The sequence below is a fragment of the Podarcis pityusensis genome (genome assembly GCF_964106645.2).
Source record: "Podarcis pityusensis genome assembly, chromosome: 12".
Taxonomy (NCBI): domain Eukaryota; kingdom Metazoa; phylum Chordata; class Lepidosauria; order Squamata; family Lacertidae; genus Podarcis; species Podarcis pityusensis.
The window spans coordinates 28,228,852-28,250,166 of NC_138037.1; the positions used below are offsets into that span (position 1 = coordinate 28,228,852).

The 21,315-nt window shown below is 44.1% G+C and overlaps 1 protein-coding gene across 2 annotated transcripts in view; it reads left to right on the forward strand.

Moving 5' to 3' along the window:
• COL1A2 (collagen type I alpha 2 chain) overlaps positions 1 to 21,315 on the forward strand; it is a 64,178-nt gene that overhangs the window by 35,051 nt on the left and 7,812 nt on the right. For both annotated transcript variants that reach the window (XM_080975638.1, XM_080975639.1), the window contains exons 24-42: positions 225 to 278; positions 678 to 731; positions 999 to 1,052; positions 2,414 to 2,467; positions 3,452 to 3,496; positions 4,490 to 4,588; positions 6,924 to 7,031; positions 8,132 to 8,185; positions 8,629 to 8,682; positions 11,503 to 11,556; positions 11,678 to 11,731; positions 11,829 to 11,936; positions 13,564 to 13,617; positions 13,716 to 13,769; positions 14,796 to 14,957; positions 16,462 to 16,569; positions 18,256 to 18,363; positions 19,612 to 19,665; positions 19,911 to 20,018. In XM_080975638.1, coding sequence (XP_080831764.1) covers positions 225 to 278; positions 678 to 731; positions 999 to 1,052; positions 2,414 to 2,467; positions 3,452 to 3,496; positions 4,490 to 4,588; positions 6,924 to 7,031; positions 8,132 to 8,185; positions 8,629 to 8,682; positions 11,503 to 11,556; positions 11,678 to 11,731; positions 11,829 to 11,936; positions 13,564 to 13,617; positions 13,716 to 13,769; positions 14,796 to 14,957; positions 16,462 to 16,569; positions 18,256 to 18,363; positions 19,612 to 19,665; positions 19,911 to 20,018 — 1,440 coding nt within the window. The remainder of the gene's footprint in view (positions 1 to 224; positions 279 to 677; positions 732 to 998; positions 1,053 to 2,413; positions 2,468 to 3,451; positions 3,497 to 4,489; positions 4,589 to 6,923; positions 7,032 to 8,131; positions 8,186 to 8,628; positions 8,683 to 11,502; positions 11,557 to 11,677; positions 11,732 to 11,828; positions 11,937 to 13,563; positions 13,618 to 13,715; positions 13,770 to 14,795; positions 14,958 to 16,461; positions 16,570 to 18,255; positions 18,364 to 19,611; positions 19,666 to 19,910; positions 20,019 to 21,315) is intronic.

The window sequence follows — 21,315 nt, forward strand, 5'->3', positions numbered from 1 at the left end:
TCTCGTGCTTCCTGCCATCACTAGACATTTGCCTGTTCCCTCTGGGACAGGGGATTTGTGAGCAAACAGGTGGAAACCATAAGTAGGAGGGGCAGCAAATCTGTCTCAGAGAGCACAGGTGGGTTTTCGGAAATAGAGGAGGTGCATCAGCCCAATTAAAGGAACTTGAGCGTAGTTGATATTTGTTTTAATCTTATTTTCATTTTCTTTTCTTTCTGCCATAGGGTGAGCCTGGTAAACCTGGTGACAGAGGCAATGTTGGTGTTGCTGGCCAACGGGTATGTGCAGCTATCTTATGTCCCAATGAACATGCCTTAGTTAAGAGAGCAGGATCTGTACAGGAATTGCCAACCTCTAAGGGAGGGCTATACTACCTGTCTACCTGTCTATTATCTTCCATTTTTAATGCAAATGAAACAGTTGTTTGTTTTGTGGAGCAACTCTACCATGTGTGCAAGCAAGGAATGTGTTTGTGTGCCTGTGTATGTGTACATGTGCCATAAGTTAGCTTCTACATGGTACCAATGCTCAAAGTCATTGGATTACATCTCATGGGGGGAACACCTCGTCCATTAAGTAGATAGTCAGCTAAGGTGACGCCATTTTATTTTTAGGAAGATAACAAACATGGTGTATATTGTCCATATCTTACGTAACTCATCCCTCTGTGATTGTAGGGTGCTCCTGGTCCCGAGGGAAATAACGGTGCTCAAGGTCCAATTGGTGTTGTTGTAAGTACATGATCATCATTGTTAACCTTTGACACAAACACAGAGTTCCACTACCTGTGTCTGCCCATTAACTTCAATGGAGGGCTCTGATCTCCATGTGCCTTTCTTTGGGTAACTTTGCAGGGGGACAGTTGCCTATTTCATTGTGGCCATTGAACTTCCTTGATTTTAATACAGAAAAAAGTCGGGGGTGGGGAGCTGTCTAGCCATGCTTCCGCTCCAAAGGCTTTGCATGCTTATTTTTATTCTGTCTTTTAATTCCTCTAGGGCAACCCTGGTGCTAAAGGTGAAACTGGCCCAGCTGGTGCTCCTGGCTTCCAAGTAAGTGGTGATGGTGGTGAGGATGATGAAAATACAAATATTATTATTTAACAAGTGCCTGAAACATTTTAAGCACTGTACACACATTAAAACATAAGAGGGTCTCTGTGCACAAGTTCGCACAAGTTCTAATAAACACAGCAGAAAAGGAAAAAGGAATGGGAAGGGATGAGGAAAGCAAGGATTGGAGCAGCTTCTCCTTCAGTGGCTGATAGGTGGGGTTATGTTGCTCTCCCCATTACAGTGATGCTCCTGGGAGGCAGCCTCTCAGTGGCCCTTGGTGTCCTGGTCAGGATCAGAGGCCAAAATTTGCATCCCTTGCTCTCCTTAAACAAATATGGTCTTTCTTACTAGCTAATGTTAACGCAGATTTTGCACTGTTTGCAGTTGGAAAGAACAAATGATCAGAAGCATTTCAGTATGTCTTGGCTTATACAGTGCACAAGGCACAGAGTATAAATGTGTTTAGTGTACGAAAACAGGAGTGGTAGATAATTTGAATTGATTTAACCCACATCTTTCTTAAGAATCTCTTAATGTGGTCTTGCAAGGAGTTGTCTTGCACATGGCTTGGTTTTCATATAAGGGAGTCATCCTGAAAATCTGTATAATGCACTTCAGTGAAGGGAAGAGCTGTTTTAAGATCTGAGGCTTACCACTCAAATTACGATAAAAAGTTGGTTTGGGCAGAGAACAGCAATAGTAATCCATAGATTTTTCAGTCCATGTGGATTTTGTACAGGCAACTCCCCATTTATGTGTGTTCAAGGCATGTGTGACGGTGCACAGGAACCCAGAAGTGGGACACAAAGGGGCAAAAACAGCCCTGAAGGAATGCGGAAATGGCAAAATGGCGTAAAAACAGCAACTAGCATTCCCACAAGCCTTTGCAAGCGCAACCGCAGGACCTTTGGGGCCTGTGGAGAGTTAGAGTTTGAGCAAGGAGGTTTGGAGGATGTTTGCAGGCTTTTTCAACTGTGCTCCCAACACATGCGATTTTACTTAAACACACGGGTGCCTGGCAACATAACCCCCCTCGTAAACGGGGAGTTGCCTATACAGAATATCCCGCGTTCAGTCCCCAGCATCTGCAGATGGGACTGGGAATATCCCCTGCCTGAAACCTGGGAGAGCTTCTGCCAGTATAAATGTGGACAATACTGAGCTAAAAAGACCAACGCTCTGACAGGAAGTCAGTGTCCTGTGTTCCTGTATCTTGAATGAAGCCTGTGAGGCATAAGAGCCCTCACATTTTAGACTGTGTTTACTAATACTTTTGCACAGGCTCACCTGTGACTTTTCATAATACACAAAAGGATTGTGGGTTGTTGATTATTGCCATCTGTTTCTTTTTGTTTTAGGGTCTTCCAGGTCCCTCAGGCCCAGTTGGTGAAGCTGGCAAACCAGGCGAAAGGGTAATTGAACACAATACATTTATGGATAAGATGTGTTTTTTTCTGAACCACACAAATGCAGTGCCCCAAATCTTGGTAGGGTAACAGAGAGAAAGTCTGTGCCTGTCTAACCGCAGTGAGAGAAATCATGCTGCCCATCTGTCATATGCAGGTGTCCAATGTGGCCGGGAGAAAAGCAGGTTGGCATACTTCCTCTAAAGAGACATGAGGGAATGTCTCTGGCTCCCTTGTGTCTCTGTAGGGACAAGCTCCATAGCAGTCCCTGTGCTGTGGTTCTAGCAATGGCCCTTTACATTTTCCCTGATGTAACCTTAAGGCAGCATGGTCAGTGCTTACAGCACACTGTAGGAATATTTCGGCATAGTTTGTCTGACATCCCCTCTCGAACTGAGGGGGAAGTTAATTTGATTCAGTGTACCTGCCCTGAGTTGCTCCAGCCAACTGGACATCCTTGGCTCCTTTGTTTTTGGCTTGTGAATATGGATAACACAGTGTGCAGCATGGAAAACACTCTTGTAAATAAACAAAACAAAACAACCACCACATTTTACCCTTAGAAATATGGCCACTTAATCGGTTAAACTGGTAGGTTCCCTCCCCCCCCTTCCTGTGAATACACACAGATTTAAAATATATGTCTTCTTTATTGGTCATTGGTTGGTTTTTTTTATCCCACCATTACTCCAATGGTGGTGTGCATGACTGGTCCCTTCCTCATCCTCACAACAAACCTGTGAGGTTGTCTGCCAACCTGCAAGAGAGAATGAGAAGGAACGCAACAACAGAGTCAAATTCCTTCTTGTGGCTTGAGCCCTATGTTCTGCTGCACCACAGCTTTGAGATCAAAATGTGCCTCTCCTTTTTTATCTCACTGGATTGAAATAACCTCAGTCGGTAGCTATAATAATTCTTAAAATGACAGTAAGGAAAACACGTTCAAAGTTAAGCGTAACCTGTCTCTCTCTTTCTCTCTTTTGTGCATAGGGTCTTCATGGTGATTTCGGTCCTGCTGGTCCTGCTGGTCCAAGAGTAAGTTTGTTTTTCACTGTGCTTTGCTTTGTTCCTAAAGTCTGCAATACCTGCCTTTGAACTAAGAAAGATGCGCTCAGAATACCCTTGAATAACCACTGCTATTGGGGTGGGTTTCTGTTTGGGAGAAAGGACCACAGCTCCGTGGTAACACACATGCTCTGCATGCAGAATTTCATAGGTGCAATCCCACATAGGGCAGGGGAAGACCCCTGTCTGAAACCTTGGAGGTTTGCTCCCAGTCAGAGTAGACACTGCTGAGATAAATGGCTTAACTCTGTATAAGGCAGCTTCTTGGGTTCCTATGCCTCATCTCCATTGTGGAAGATTTCCCAAGGGGAAAGGCTGCCGTTTCCAGTCTTCCACCTACAATACACTAAACCACATTTTCACCTTCCGAAGATTTGTACAGAGGACAGCAACACACATGTTGAGATAATACGGTTAAAGCTGCATCTGTTAAGTGTTATTAATGTGTTTGGTGTCCAGTATAATTTATATATGCATGTATGGCATGCATAGCGCATTATCAAATTGTAAAATATTGCATGAATATAGCATGCATACATAAAATGCATAGGATATGCAGAGTTGCAAGTTGATGTCCTTATATTGACAAGGAGGAACTGAATTCTGGACCAAGAGATAAAGCCAAGTAAAGGGATAGTCTCCTAAGCACTCTGGCTCAGAAGTGAGTCCCATGGAAACCAATGGGACTTCCTTCTGTCTCGGTGTCTTTGGAACTGGGCTGTCAACAATATGTCTGCATCTAGAGAGCAGCACTCTGAGTTCTTGTTTAGATGCAGGACTCCTGCAGAAGAGCAAGGCCTGCCCTTAAGCCTAGATCCCATTCATCAGCTATGTATGAGCGGAGAAGCAAAAAATAGTGGTACCACTAGCATCTTCCAGGTTTCAGTGCTAAATGCTAAGCTTGCTATCAAAATTCAAGGCCTTCAGATTCCAATTAACTTCTTGCCCATCTGCTTCCTCCAGGGTGAACGTGGTCTTCCAGGTCAAAGTGGTGCTGTAGGTCCTGTAGGCTCCATTGGAAGCCGTGGCCCATCCGGCCCACCAGGAACTGATGGTAACAAGGTAAGGCAAAAAGGGTGCTATTTTTCTGAAATCCTGGGGAGGGCAGTGTCATCTCCTTGATGCAAGCGCTTAGCCGGAGCCTGATGGAAACCTCCCATATACATGTGTGCCTGGTGTGTGTAGCATGTCAGCAGTCTGCTGCTTTGCTGCCTTTAAGATTTTGCATTATCGGAGAATGGTGCAGTGGTCACATAGGGGTATTTTTGGCTTAGGTATCAGTCATTGTTGTCAGAAGTGTAACTGTTAAAAGAGGAATGAACAACCTGCAGGCCTCCAGATGTTGCTGGACTGCAGCTTCCACCAGTCCCAGCCAGCAAGGGATAAAGGGAATTGTAATCCAACATCTGAAGGGCTAGGTGCTCACCACCCTTGTTCTAGAAAGGGCACCTGTGATACAGAGAACCCACCAGAGGCAAACTCAAGAGCTTGTCAACAAGCCTGCTGTTGACCAAGTAGCAGCTTTTTATTTGGCATTAATAGGTGCTTTAGAACATCCTCTTAAATTTCAAATGAGGTTGTTGCGTAGGGGTTGTGTAGGATGCTGTTAGATGAACATGGCCTGGAATCCTCATTATGTATCTGGAGCTTGTCAGTCATGTGGCTTTGTCTAGATCAGAGATTGAGCCTTCCTTTTCTTCTGCTTTTATGGCATAGTTGCAGCTTCATATATACTTACTAGTTCTGGCTTTAGGATGTAGAGGTGTAGGAAGGTCAGGTGGTACCCGGTGCAGAAAATTTCTTGTCACCCCACACACATTTTGTGTGTGTGTGTTTTGCCTGCAAAAATAGTTTTGTTATTTCATATTTTCTTACAAAGGAATGTGGATTCTGAGCCTCTGATAACAAGTAGGCAACTATGGACAGATACTTAAATCTACAGGATGGGTTGTGTTTTGGCTTGTGTTATTTTATTTATATTTATTGTTTATTTATTTAATAAAATTTATTTTAAAAAACCTGCAAAGTGGTTTACCAAAACAAACAAAAAACAAAAAACCACAGCAGTAAAATCAAGAAAAAATCAAGCTAAAATATTAAGATTAAAATTACTTCAACTTCCTAAGCATCTAGGTATGCTTGCCTAAAGAAGAATGCTTTTAGCAGGTGCCCGAAAAGAATCTAGCAAAGGTTTTGTTGAAAGTTCAGCCTTCATGACAAAGGAAAACGGCCAAGTAAACAGCTATTTTCGTGGAGGAGGGTCAAGATATTAACTGATATGCATGAAATTTCATATGTAGTATATAATCCCTAGTGTAGTAAGATATGACCTTTGGAGCAGGCATTTAAAAAAAAAAGTTTTTTATGAACCGCCCTAGTAGGGCAGTAATTGTTCCTTGCTAATTTGTCACCCCACTCCATGATGGCACCTGGGGTGGACCGCGCGCCCGCTCTTTCCTACGCCCCTGTTAGGATGACACTTTTCACTGCAGCATTCATGATGAGGCAGAGTCCAGACATGTACAGGGATGCTCTGTGATTGATTTCTGCAAATTTCCACCCTGCCCGTTGATTCTGGATCTGGAGTCCTGGTCAACCTGTAATGGATCTATTTTTGGTTTCTCTACCCCTTAATCAAATTGAGGGGTGGTAGCAGTACACAGGGGTCTCTAGAAAAGTATTGCTAGTTGGCTATCAGGTTTCAAGCCCTAGATGTCGCTGCAGGGATGAGAGAAAGCACATGTCTGTATCCAGTGTTTCATATATTTCTTAGAATCATAGTTGGTAGGGAGCATGAGGGTAATCTAGTCCAACCCTCTGCAATGCAGAAATCTTTCACCCAATGTGGGGTTTGAGATGAAGAGTCTCGTGCTCTATTGACTGAGCTATTCAGGGGTTATTCCTATTCAGAGAAGACCCAATAAAAACAAAGGGCATGACCAGCTTAGGCCCATCAATTTCAATGGTGAGTATAGCTTAGTTAGATACAACCCTTGGAAAATATAATTCACATGGTTCCTGGCATCCCTTGATGCTGCTAAGATGATAATGAAGTCAATCTCATATCGGGTTAATTTTGAACACCCAGAAGACATCCTCCAAATCGATCCATTTTAATTAGACCTATCCCAAACCAGACATTTCTGCTTAGGATGTATTCAGCTGCTTTTACCTGCATGTTTAGAGAATGGATCGTTTGAATGTCACGTGATAAGAAACATCACCTCCACTCCTGGGCAGCTACTGCAGAGAGTATTTTTTCCCCAGCAGTATTCAGAAATGCAGTACCTTTCAGAATACTAACAAGCAGCTATTTGCAGGCAGGCACAATGAAGCGTATGGCTCATTTCCCCCTAGGGCTCTTGAAGATTGAATCTTTCTTTTCCTGTTCTCCTAGGGCGAACCTGGTGCCGCTGGTGCTGCTGGTACCCCAGGCCCAGCTGGTCCCAGTGGAATGCCTGGCGAGAGAGGTATTGCTGGCGTCCCAGGAGGCAAAGGCGAAAAGGTAAGGCCAATAAGAGGCAAGCTGATTCCTGAGCAACAATTCATCACATCCGCAAAGTCTCCCCGGTGTATTTTAATTGCAAGGTCTTCCTCAGTGGGGAAAGGCTGTAGCCGCTCAGTGGTACTGCCCATGCTTTGTAAGCTGATGACCCCAGGTTCGGTCCCTGAGTAGCTATAGTAATCAAGAGACCCCATTTTAAGCACTTGTGCTGCAGTAGAAAGCCTTAGGCTCAGCTTTCCTGGCTTAGAATCATATGCAGCAAGTCACTTGGAAACCTTCTGTGTAATAAGTGACCCGCAAGTTTAATTCTGTCAATTAATTTATTATTATTCTGGTTTAGTTTATCAAGACCCAAAGTTGAGTACATATGTGAGTGAGACTGTGTTTTCCAGGGACGCAACATCATAGGCATCTGCAAGAAATTGGCTTAGTGGGGAATATAGTAATGGCATGCGCTAAACACTTCCATTCCTGTCTACAAAAGCATTCCTGTCTTCTGCTGGCTACCTTTAAAATTCATTTCATAATGTTATTCATGATTTTTAAAATAAAAAATATTAGATGATCTTGAGGGACCTAGCAATAATTATTTGATGAACTGAGTTCACTGGGAGGTGTTTGTAACATTCAACTCTCTTGTTCGTGTGGATCCAATTCCTTTTCCAGGCACTGATATTAGAATTGTCTGGTTTATGGATTCAGTAAAAATGGAGAAAAATAGGGGTGTTTGTTTTTCCATCTGCAGAAGACACAACTAAGAGGATTTTTACCTCCACTGGCAACCCAGAGCATTGGTAGTTGCAAAGGGGGAGAAAATAAAGACGCAACAGACATGAAAAATGAAAACAAGGAAATAATAGAGGACTCCCAAGGAAGAGGGGAGAGGGCTAAGGGAACACTCCACAACAGAGGGTGTTTGAAAAAGGGTGAGGGGCTGCCGGCTCTGCAGGCAAAGGGTGACATAACTGGGCTCCTGAGCCCCACAGGGGTGCCACAGAAAGAATGTAGTTGGTTAAGGGAGCCGTGGACTCAAAAAGGTTGAAAGCCTCTGAATTAGACAGTGAGACTCAGAATTCATGCTGCATCCCGCTTCATTTCAGGGTCCAACAGGCTTCAGAGGAGAAGCCGGAACTTCAGGAAGAGATGGTTCACGGGTAAGTATACTTCTTAAATTGCTTTATTTCCTAGGAGCCAAGCCTTCAGTCCTTTTAGTAATCAAGAGGGGGAGAGAAAAATAATTGGATTTAGGTCCCAATACATAGCCCATTAATTCTGCACCCAGACCCTTAACCTTCAGTGATATTAGCCTGAAGTAAGTTTAGATCACTGAAGATCTTGAAAATACGTCACTGGTATTATTAAGGAAGTTAATGCAACTTGTTTGGACAACTATTACTTTGATTTCTGATGCTGGATTAAAAAAACCAAAAAACCTGAAAACAATACAAAACATTTTTAAAAAACAAAAACTAAATGTGTCGTTTTTTTCATTTGTGCAATTTATCCATAGCTTGGATAATTTTCTTCTGGTGTGGGTTTAACATGGGGAGAAAAAACACCCTAGATTCAAACCTGTAATTCTGCTTGATTTTTTCAGGGTATTCCTGGTGCAGTTGGTGCTCCTGGCCCTGCTGGAAGTACTGGCGAAAGGGTAAGTGGCAGACTTTTCAGATGCTTAGCAGGCTTGCATTTAGTATGGGAAGCAGCCATCGCTCAGTGGTATAGCATGTGTTTTGCATGTAAAAGTCCCAGGTTCAATGCGTCTCCAGGTAGGGCTAGAGAAAGACTCCTGCTTGAAACCCTGGATCACAGAATCCCTGGATCAGAATCATACAATTGTAGAGTCGAAAGGGACCACGAGGGTCATCTAGTCCAACCCCCTGCAATGAAGGGATCTTTTGGCCAATGTGGGGCTTGAACCCACAGCCCTGAGATCCAGAATCTCATGCTCTACCGACTGAACTATCTCCTGGCTGTCAATGCGGACAGTATTGAGCTAGATGGACCAATCTGGTGGTATAAGGCAGCTTCTCATGGGTGAGATTCACCCCTCCAATGTTACAGCATCCAAATAAAACACAATGGGAAAAATATCAAGATGTTTGTTTGTGTGAAAGCATTTATAATCCTCTTTATATTTTAAAATATCTTAGTGGTAGGGAAAAGTTACACATAACAGAGAAAGTTAAAACAATACCTACAGTGCAGTCCTACGCATTGGGTCTTATCCTATTTTTTCCTTATTCCCTGTGCTTTTCCCCCCTAAAAATAAAGAAATGTTTAGGGGTACTCTCATTTTGACTCAAGAAAATCACCACTTTATAATTCAAATCTGGAAAAATAAATACAGAGAATGGACAAAAGTACAAAGATTCACAAAATGTTTAGGGGTATGCGTACCCCCCAGAAAAAAGCGCTGCTTATTCCTATAGCGTTTCTTCCTGTCCAAAGAGCATCCTAGTAATTATCTTATTCACCATCTGTGGTTATTAATAGTCCCATTTTACAGATGGAGAAATGAACATAAATGGCATGCCCATAAGAACACAGTCAGCTGAAGGTTGAGCAAAGATATGAATCCAGTTTTGCCAAATATGCTATCTGCTAAGCCAGGGATGGAGAACCTGTGGCCCTCCAGATGTTCTTGTACTCCAACTCCCATCACCCTGAACCATCATGGTCAGGGATGATGGGATCTGTAGTCCAAAAATATCTGGAGGGCCACTGGTTCCCCATTCTTGCACTAGGCCCAGTTGACTCAACTCTAACACTGCAATCCTGCACACGTCTACACCGAGTTCAGTGGGTCTTGCTCCCAGATAAGTGGGTATAGGATTGCAGCCTAAATCATTGATCAGGGATGGGGAACCTGTCACCCTCCAGATATTGCTGAACTACAGCTCCTATTATCTATCCCTGGCTGTGCTGGCTGAGGCTGATGGGAGTTGCAGTTCTGCAACATCTTGAAGGCAACAGGGTCAACACCCTGGCTTTAGATTAATCCCTATTTATGCTCTCAGACTTTTCTATAGAAATTAGACTGGCTCCCTCCTTGTTGTCATTCCACCAGCAGGTGAATACCTTCCTATTCCAACAGGCTTTTAGGAACTGACTGTTTTTAAGGAAGGCGCTGGTGCTGTGCTGTTTTTATTGTTGTTGTTATCTGTGTTTTTAATAGATCTGTCCATCTAGTTTTAATTCTGTTAGTGTTTAATTGCTTTTTAATGATTATCTTTTCTATGTTTTTAGCTTTTTCTATTTTATCTGTAAGCTGCCTTGAGTCCCAGTTTGGGGAAAAGGCAGGATATAACTAAATAAGAATAAGAATAATTCAGAAAACACCCTAAAAATGTAAATATTCCCCAGGAAATGAAATGGTTGAAGGAACATCCCTACATCCCTAGTAAAATATACGCGTCAACTGCCCTGGAAAAAAACAGGACATCCTGTCTCCCCCCCACCCCCCCAAGAGCACGATGGCCATTTGGGGCTCCTTGCTCTCATGCCATTTCAGGCGGAGGCTTATAAGGACAATTGCTTGAACACACTTAAAATTTAAGGCTCGAACTGTACTTTTCATGATTTTATTTTATTTTTTCCCCTTCTTGGGTGATAAGTGTAGGCTGCATGGCTACCTGGCTTTTTACCTGTGTCTGTATGGTTTTATATCTGTTAAGATCTGGGGTCAAGACCAATGACTGGAAATGAATGGTGTAACTGGTTCCATACGGTGCCCCCAGAGAGATGTTATTTGGCTTACATTTTTCAAACAGCAGCTTCCCCCAACACCAAGATCACAAGCAAACAACTACCGTTTTGTCATGGCATAGGAGCCTTCAGTGCAAAGAACGCTTGCGCATCCTTAACATGGCACTTTGAATTCATGGCCATTCTTTGATTGAAAAGAAGTTAAGCATGGTTAAAAAAATGTTGGAGGGAAAGGATTACATTTTAAAAGATGGCATTGCGCCTACTCTCTTATTGTTATTTACACACCCTTCTCACTATCTTTGTCTTAGAGGCAATGAGGAGTCTGGGCTGTAATTTAAGGGGACAGAACACATTTTTACACGGCCTAAATAGAACACCAATGAGTTTAACTTACCTTTCTGCCTCATATCCAAATGGCAAATGAAATATGGCAAATGAAATATGGCAAATGAAATATGGCAAACTAGCCAAAAGTGCCTTGGGATTGATTGATTGATTGATTGATTGATTGATTGATTGATTGATTGATTAAACCCTTGTTTGTGGCTCTTATGCCCAAGCCATTGGGATCAATTTGTTCTGAAGGCACCCTGCTGCAATGCACCTGCTCTCTTGCCTGTGGCACCTGATGGTTTGAGTTGCATCAGTGGATCACCAAGAGGCTGATGGGTAGATGCTTCTTCCTTCAGCCATGGAGTTGCAGTAGAAGACGGCCTGGTGCGTATCCTAGCAACATGAATCCTTTGTGTGTTTGTTTTAGGGTGAAGCCGGTTCCGCTGGCCCCGCTGGCCCTGCTGGTCCTCGTGGAAGTTCTGTAAGTAGTGGAATAATTTCTTTTAAAAGTGTGATACGAACAGGTTCTCGGAAGCTTTGATATGAAATGGCGATTAGCTTTTCTCACTGGGATGTGTTTTGGTTCTCCTCCCCTACCATAGGGTGAACGTGGTGAGGTTGGCCCTGCTGGTCCTCCTGGATTTGCCGGCCCTCCTGTAAGTATGAAGGGAAAGATTGGCTTTCACGCGGTTTTTAATAGTTTGGGGCTATAATGCATTTTGAGTAACATTTCTCCCCTCTTGACTTTTTAAGGGTGCAGCTGGTCAGACTGGTGCTAAAGGTGAAAGAGGCCAGAGAGGACCTAAAGGAGAACAAGGCCCACAAGGTGCTGTCGGGTCTGTTGGCAACTCTGGCCCCTCTGTAAGTCAAATGAATTTTATATTAAACTCTCCTCACCTTCTGATCAAACTGTGTAGTCTCTTTGGATTTCATAGTGCTACATCCATAAACGCATTGCATAGCTGTGAAGCAGAATGCTTGTGTGGTTCAAATCTAGAATTACTGTTAGGCTGATTTGTGAAGTGCCTAGAATTTTTTCCAAAGAACAGGAACAAAGCATGCCATTCCCAAAAGGTCTGGATTGCCTTCGGCACTACATTTGGAGGAATTCGGAGTTAGGTAAACCTTGCAGGGGTGGGGAATCTGTGGCCTTCCAGATGTTGATGAACTCCAGCTCAAATCAACTCCTGCCAGCATGGCCAGTGGTCAGGAATGATGAGACTTGTATTCCAGCAGCAACTACATGGTCCTTACTCCTTCCTTATAAGCTATTTTCAAAGAGTTAATATATAAATGCTATAGATTGGTGGTAAAGAACCAATACCAGTGGCCATCTTTCTGGGTAGATTGTGTATATACAGTATTTCCAGAGGAGTTTTGACATACACGGGTGACGCTGTGGGTTAAACCACAGAGGCTAGGACTTGCTGATCAGAAGGTCGGTGGTTCGAATCCCCACGACAGGGTGAGCTCCCGTTTCTCGGACCCTGCTCCTGCCAACCTAGCAGTTCCAAAGCACGTCAAAATGCAAGTAGATAAATAGGTACCGCTCCGGCGGGAAGGTAAATGGCGTTTCCGTGCGCTGCTCTGGTTCAACAGAAGCGGCTTAGTCATGCTGGTCACATGACCCAGAAGCTGTACGCCGGCTCCCTTGGCCAATAAAGCGAGATGAGCGCCGCAACCTCAGAGTCGGCCACGACTGGACCTAATGGTCAGGGGTCCCTTTCCCTTTACTAGCACTCCTGGTATATCACTGATAAATTATCACAAGCATGATCAATTCATTGAATGAAGAGTAGTACTTTGAAGAGTATATGAGTACTGACTGAACTGAAATGACCGCTGGGAGGAGTGCAGAGAGAAGAAATGCTGTGGTGCAGAGAAACCAGCCGCCTTCATCTGTCCCAGCCGCAACAAAACATGTCTCTCCCATATTGGTTTCTACAGCCACAGCAGGCGCTGTAACTTCCCAGCAGTTTGACTTTACCCCCAATGGCGCACTCCTCCATTGTCTCTCGAGACAGATGGGTGCCAACAACAACCGACTGAACATTGTAACTCGTATGTTAATTTTTCTGCCTGTGGTTGGTAGTATATGAACCACCACTGTTCTTAGAAAAATGATCTCATGTACGAGGTAGTGGTAATGTCAACACTCTTCAAAACCAAGTTAGCAACTTTGGGATGGCGTCTTGTCCATGTTATGACTACTGTTACAAAGTAGTGGTGTGTTGCTGGACTACAAATCCCATCATCATCCCACCACATTGGCCATTGGAGTCCCAACACCAACATCACTGGGAGGGCCACAGGGTTCCCCATGCCTGCATTAGAGTATGAAATAGTGTCTGATCCTCCTTTCAATAAGTCAGTAGTATAGCTTTCATTAATTTTTAACTCCAATCATGATCAAGCCAATATTTGACAGCTAGAACTTTGCAGTACTCTACTTATCTTCATTTTTCCTACTCTTTCTTCTTTTATATAGGGTCCCGTTGGCCCTGCTGGTCCCACTGGAGGTCGTGGTGATTCTGGTCCACCTGTAAGTGTAGAAACTTATTATGTTGATGCTCCTACATCCACCCTCCTACTGGTCCTTGTAAGTCCTGATCTCTTCTTTGATCTTTTTCCCCCCAACAGGGTGTCACTGGTTTCCCTGGTGCTGCTGGAAGATCCGGACCCCCTGGCCCCGCTGTAAGTAGCTATTGAGAACACTCCATCTGTAAATTTAAACAAGGTAGAATACATACAGGGTCTGGTGCTTCTAATTCCTCTTTGCAAAGAACGATCCTGGATAACTGGGGTTCTTTGGAACCTTGTCAACAGTTGTTCGAAAAGATCTGAAGTAGTGGGCAAGCTTCTGTGAAAGTTATCCATCACTACCAACCTTCTCCAGCAAATATGCAGCCATTGAGTACATGACACGGTGACAATTAGGCTCAACAGGTCTTCCCAAAACCCTGGTTTAACAGAAGGGTTATCTATACAGTGCATATGAATGAATGAATGAATGTGACTAAGAAAACTCCTCTCTCCTTTACTCAAAGCAGCACTAGAAGGAGGGAATTTGGGTGGGAGGCTGCTTGACCCTTCCCCAACAGCCTCTTTTCATCTGAAATCCCCCTCCCTGAAATTGCTTTTCCACCCACAAATTTCCATACTACTTTTCTCTCACAAAAATATTGCCTTAACATTTGGCTGGAGAGGGGCTGGATTAACCAGCTTCCTGTAAAGTTACGGGGGTGGGGGATGTAAGCATCCCCTCCTCACTCTTTACTCCATATTGTCCTGTCCTGTCCTCCCTAACACTTGCTTTCATTTGAAGTGTGCTCCTGGAGTTCTCTTGTACACATTTGCATATCATATGCCACTGATCCTTGGATAGAACATGCTCCAGAATCCTGCACCATGTGTAAAGTTTCTATGGCAGAGCTCCTGGAATTCCTCAACTGGACAAGTCGGTGTGGAAAGTGTTCCCTGTAGATAGGAAACCTGAAAAACGCTGCTGTAGAAACCTTGACGAAAGGAGTCCATTAATTCCATGTGATCCTCAGGAGCAAGCTTGTTGTAATTAGTTGTTGTGGTGTTGTTGTTTTTTTGTTTCTCACCAAGAATTTTTGTCAGTTCTTTGCTATCTGGTTTAATATTTTGCTCTCTGTGAACTGGTTACACCAGCAATGTAACCATGGGCATTTATTTACCTGTCTACTTTATCCCTAGGGTATCACTGGTCCCCCTGGCCCTCCTGGCCCAGCTGGCAAAGAAGGTATCAGAGGCCAACGTGGTGACACTGGTCCAGTTGGCCGTGCTGGTGAACCTGGTATTGTTGGGCCACCTGGATTCAGTGGAGAGAAAGGTCCAAGTGGAGAAAGTGGTGCTGCTGTAAGTTATTACAAATAACTCATTTTCCTTCCTTTTCATCATTTTCATTATCATTATTATTACCCATTGTTCAGCAAGGTAAAATTCAGAATTAAAAACGGTTCAGATCAGTCATGCCTGAATACCAGTTCTTAGGCCTGCCTTCACCAACCTGGTGCCCTCCAGAACTACAACTCCTGTCTGTCCCCAGCCAGCACAGCGATGCTGCCTGGGGCTTATGGAAGTTCAGTCCATAACAGCTGGAGAGAGGCACCAGGTTGGCCAAGGCTGTGTTAGTCATTCTTGCCGTATTTCTCAGAAATACAGACATCAGCCAACACAGCCCATGAGTGTGTGTTCTTCAAAGCATATAGGAATCTCCCTTTTAAGTACGTGCAGACATAAACCAATGCATCAGTACCATTCAGGTCTTCTGCTGGATTGGAGTGACATGGCTTCTCTGAGTTCTGCTTCTTTTTTTTACTCCAGGGGAATATGTCACTTTCTTCATGAGCTTTGCTGCTCTCAGTAGGACTGCTTTCAGCAAGGTCCTATTCAACCTTTATTTATTTGAAGTTGTTTTATTTAAACGAGCCCATCCTTAAGTAGCAGGATGAAGTCAAGGATATATATAATCTTGATTTTCAATATGTAGGGCTCCAGAATTCTGTGCATTGTGTGGACTTTCAACCTTCCATGGTAGCCAGGGCAAGAATTCCACAAAATGTTTGGACACAATGGATTGCCCATTGCACCGGATGATGATGTGGCTCACGCCCCCAAATCTGTTGCGAATAACCTAAAAAAAGAAAAAATGCGTTTAAGTGAAGACTTTGAAAATATCTGTCCTTGCATCAAATAGTACAAAAGTATTGATGTGCATATAAATTGGTCTCAGCAAATTCTAAGCTAAATCTTTGTAGCCATTGGCTGAATTCACAACCATAAGGTCAATAGCCTTATTTACACAATTTAAGGAAGGAATCAGTGCCTGTTAGCAAAGGGCATCACTTGATAGACGTGGGGGGGGGGGCTGCTGGTTCTAGGTGCTGCCCCTGGAGAATGGCTAGCATAATCCACCATGGATCAATGATGTCATTGGCCTACACCACCACTAAGAATTGCTAGTCGTTCTCCAGGTGTGGCAACTGCAGCATGAAGTCCCACTTTCTGCTGGTTTCATTGGCCCTGCAAGTGGCAAATAATGAATATGTTTTAATTTAATTTGCTATTGAGGTCATTAGGCTTATTCTGGCATTGCCATGCGGTCCCATTCCCAAACTTAAACAAGATGATCTGAAACAGAATAAGGATTTCAAGGCAAGGGTACAGGTTGCCTGATTTGTCTTTAAGAAGGCTGGATAACCTTAATCTGAGTACATCAGAAGAGATACGTGCACATCTGAGATCAAATTAAGTTTCCAAAGGAGACGGGAAGAACCAGTTTCATTTATGTTACAAATTGGAAGTTTGCTAGTCTGCAAATAGGATCTGAAAATTTTATTCTGCTCTTTTCTTCGTGTAGGGTGCCCCTGGTTCCCCTGGTCCTCAAGGTCTTCTTGGAGCTCCTGGTATCCTTGGTATTCCTGGCAGCAGAGGAGAACGTGGTCTCCCAGGCATTGCTGGATCACTTGTGAGTACCATATTTGCCAAGTCTTCAGCTAGATGGCAGATATGCTTTGTCTGGAATTAGAATTCAATGCTGAACTCTTGGTTTTTTTAACCTGGAGGAGAAACACAGTGTAAAGTTGCTCCTTTGGAGTTGTGCGCTTCTGTCTTATGGCTTGCTCCTACAAGTGCGTTGTGGCACTGTTTCATAGGATGTGCCATTGGGTACCAATGCTGGTGTGGGAATTCAGCTGATGCCCTCAAGCTAGCTGCCTCCTGAGGGTGACTGTACCATTCTGGCAGGACATGTACCAGAAATTCCCTGAAGGAAGGTCCGGGATTGGCTGCTGCTTGGCAAGTGGGAACCGGTTATATGGTCCTGCCCTGTCAGCTGTTCAACCAATCACGTTTTTGCCTTGGCAGTGGAAACTCTTGCTTGCACCGCCATAGCCGAAACAGACTCAGAAGTTTAGTCTGCACATGTATCATGAGCAAGAGCTGCTTTCTGTCGAGCTGCGGTATAGAACATCCTATAGGATGTCTGGTGTTGGGCAGGTAAAAACCTGGCTCAGGTGAAAAGGGAGTTTGCAGGCACTGCTGACCGGTAGTACCTGCAAAGCCCATTTCAAAGTGCTGTGCTAAATAGCACTTTGAAAGGGGCTTTTGGAGACCCCAACAGGCCAAAAAAAACCCCTCACCTAACATCATTGTGACATCAAACTTGGCTTACCAGCGGCTGGTGAGTAAGGAGATAACATTCTGGGCTAAAATAAGGTTACCAGATTTTTTCCAAGGAATCTAGGGACACTTTTTTTTTAAGACAGACAAAAAGTTATTTTTTAAAAAGTAATTTTTTTAAAAAAATAAGAAATAATATTTTCTCTTCTGTGATCTCCTCTGGGCCCCGGCCTGCTCTCTTGGAGCTCTAGCAGCCATGGAGTAGGCTCGGGTTGGGCCTGGGCTCGGCCACCTGTCCTTGCCCTCCCGGTGCTCTCCTACCTCTCTTCCTCAGCGGTGGCAGCGGCGTGGCAAGGTTGGGGCTCCCCTCTTTTTTCTCCTTCCTCTTTCTCTCTCTTCCTTCTTCTTCTTCTTCTCCTCTCCTCCTTCTCCCAGTGTCGGCGCCAGGGTTTTCCTGGCCCCGGGACGCCACTGGGCAGTCGGCCAGGTGGCTGGGTGCTCTCACTCCCGACTCGATGTCAGCGGTTCCCCCAGTTGACGTACGGGGCGTCCCCAGTTCCCCCTCGGCAGTGGTGGCAGCAGTGGCAGTCTCAGCAGCCCAGAGCCAGCCTGGTAGCGCAGTTGGCTCTGGCTGGCTTCAGGAGCTGCACGCTGCTGTGGCGCCCGCCATTTTGCCTCACTGGAAGTCCCCATATGATGTGTCTTGTGCTGTTGAACCAGTCACGCAACATTCATTCCCTACTAATAAATCTACAATGCTTAAAATATAAATCCGGGGACATTAAATGAAATCTGGGGACATTCCGGGGATTTTGTCCGGGGACAGATTTGTAAATCTGGGGACTGTCCCCGGGAAACGGGGACATCTGGTAACCATAGGCTAAAAAGATTCTTCCACCCCTGCTGTAGAGCATCAAGCATCAGCTGAAAGTTATATAGTAGTCAAATAATGAATGGCAAATAGGATGTATTGAATATTTTGCTAGTTAAGTATACAAACAGCAATGAAATGTATCCCTGCTATTGTTTTCAGGGTGAGCCTGGACCCCTTGGTATTGCTGGTCCCCCAGGTGCCCGTGGCCCATCTGGTCCCGTGGGTTCCCCTGGTGTGAATGGTGCCCAGGGTGAAGCTGGACGTGATGTAAGTATACCTTTTTGGTCATAAGTGGGGAAAATAGAGGTGGGGAAGGTGGAATTCTAAATTTTCAGCAGCATTTAAAATCACATTTGAAGGTTATTTAACACAGCTGTTTTTCTTTCGCATGAAGGTTTTCGTTTGTTTGTTTGTGATTAATTTTTTAATTCAGTGAAATGGAAGTGGGATCAATGAATAGGATAGCAGATGTAATGTACTTTGCATGTTGAAGTGTGCTTTGGAAGTCGTTGACAGCAATGCACTTGATCCTATAAAGTGATGCGTCCCCATGCTCCACTAGCTGCCATTGTAGGAAACCTCACAGTGACCATATACAGATAATCATGTCTCAGCTTAATAAACTGAGGTCTGAACTATACACTTGGCCATTTTGTTCCTCCCTTTGTGCGAGTGAGAAAACAAACCAGGAAATCTTCCATTGACTATAATTTCCCATTTCATGTAGGCTTGAAAATTACAGTTAGCAGCTTTAGAGCAAGATAGTATATTCAGCCATGGTTTGAAATTGGCTTAATATGATGTCTTGTTCCTTAGATGTTAGCCATATTTCCTGATCTGTACAATCAGGAATGAAGTTTTCTGGGTGATATATAATCATCTTTTTTCCCCTCTCACCACTAAGGGAAGAGTGAATGGGCTTCATGTGTGGCCAAAAGGCTCACTTATAATGTAGTTTATTAAGCCAATATATGATTATCCAAACTTGCCCATTGAGAATGTGGCTCCCTCAGCCTGAAAAGTGAGATGAGCACCACACCCCATAGTCTCCTTTTGATGGGACTTAACCGTCCAGGGGTCCTTTACCGTTTTTTGTTTTTTTTACCTTCATGTACACAGTGAGGAAGAAATGATAACATGAAAAGATAAGAAAGGGGGGGAGAATAATATTTCCATTAAAATCACACAGTTCTCAGAACATTCCATTACTTTTGGTCTGATGAAATAAAGCTGTAATAAAATAAAATGCATAAATAGAGTGCAAAAAAAATGGATCAATCTAGAACTGTAGAAATCTAGAAATAAACTAAATCCATCCCTCTGAAATGAGTAATTAGGGGAGAAATGGTCACAATGGAAGAATAAAGTGTGGCAGATTATTCCACTTGGACCTGTTCTGTGGTTTGGAGCTGGGGGCAGAAGGGAGGTACAGAACACGCTGCCATTCCCCTGTCAGTAAAGTAAACCTTTTTTTCCATGTCGTGTGTGATGTTAAGATTCTATTTTTCTTCACAGGGAAATCCAGGTAACGATGGTCCTCCAGGCCGCGATGGTACTCCTGGTTACAAGGTAATCGTGTTTTCTCCTTCTCTAGGCAGAAGTGAGCCTGTGCTTGCTACAAGCTCATGCCTTTGGACTTCCATTTAGGGAAGTCTCCAGGTATTTAGTTGTATGTCGAGATTGATATGAAAGTTGTACAACTGGGGGGGTGGGCGGAAGGGGGGGTGGGATGTGTTGTTTTTCTGTCTCTGTATTAAAAATGCAAATAAAAAAATTAAAGGTCTCCCATTTGTCCTTTGCCTTCATCTTTTCAGGGTGAACGTGGTGCTCCTGGCAACCCTGGTCCCGCTGGTGCTCTCGGTGCCCCCGGCCCCCATGGCTCTGTTGGCCCTGCTGGCAAACCTGGAAATCGTGGCGAACCTGTATGTGACTTCTATCCATTTCATAAAATCAAAAGTCAGATGTAATCTATCAGGGCTGCATTCGAAAGGCTCGGTCCCCAAGACATGTTTATTGATTGCACCTTTTTCCTCCAAGGTGCTCAAGGGTGGTATGCATGACTTTCCCTTTTCCTTGTTTAATGCCCACAGCAACCCTGTGAGGTAGGTAAGGCTGAGAGGCAGCGACTGGCCCAAGGTCAATGAGCTTCGTTTCCTAGTGAGGATTTGAACCCTGGTCTCACATGTCCTAGTCTGACACTGTAACCACTACACCACCAATGGGTGCCTCCCGCACTGAGAAGCCCTACAGGCAGTCTACCTGGTGGCATTGAGAAGCTTGGCCAAAACCTTTAGGAAGGGGTGGGATTCTATGCATTTAGTTGACCTGTTGTAGTTTTGTAGTAGACTTAACTGCTTATTGAAAGGGTTGGGTGTTAGATACCAGGCAAGTAGGATTTACTGCAGAACGTCACAGTGTGGACTGCTCCTGTCCAGTGTTGGCCAGCCATGCTGTCTTCTAGGGTACTCCATTGCACCTGCTTCCAGTGGGCACTTAGAATTGTGTGGCCACTGAGCATGCTCAGTCCTTGTTAAGCTGGGTTTTTATAGCGAGGGTGCATCTTAGATATTTTTGTACAAACCAGCACCTTCCTTTTCTCAGTGGCCCCATTTGGATTGCTGTTCTGTTGTTGATCACCAGCTGAGTTTGCTATTAGATGGAGGGATAATTTTGTTACTGCTGTGAGCCCTGAAGGCTTACCAAAGCGTGAGAAACGTTATCGTTGATGATGATGATATTTTGGTCTACATTCAATGCCTGATCCCTAAAGCACACCCTCTCATCAGTCTACACATGCACAATTCCCCTAACTACTATTCATCCCATCTAGTATTTTCCCCTTATATCCTGTCCAATAAGAAGAGTATTCTGTTCCTTGTATCAATAAGACTTCCATCTTCCAGCTTTTCTCAGACCTAAAATCTGGCCCTTGCACTTCTATGTTGTGATGAGGAAGGGAATTACAGGTGTTAACCCTGAAGCTTAGTGAATAGTAGGGCAGTGCTGTTCTTCCATCCCTGTTTTCTGCATGGTGGGTGCCCACTATTTGCCTGGGAGCCCTACACTACTCAGAACTTGGCATAATGGCTAGTACCATCCTGTAAACTATGGCCAAGCCCTCCACTGTATCGCTGAACATTCCACTACTGCCAATTCATTGTAAAAGAAAGCAGCGGGGATCACAGTATTCCTTCTTGATTCTCATTGATGTGGTACCAG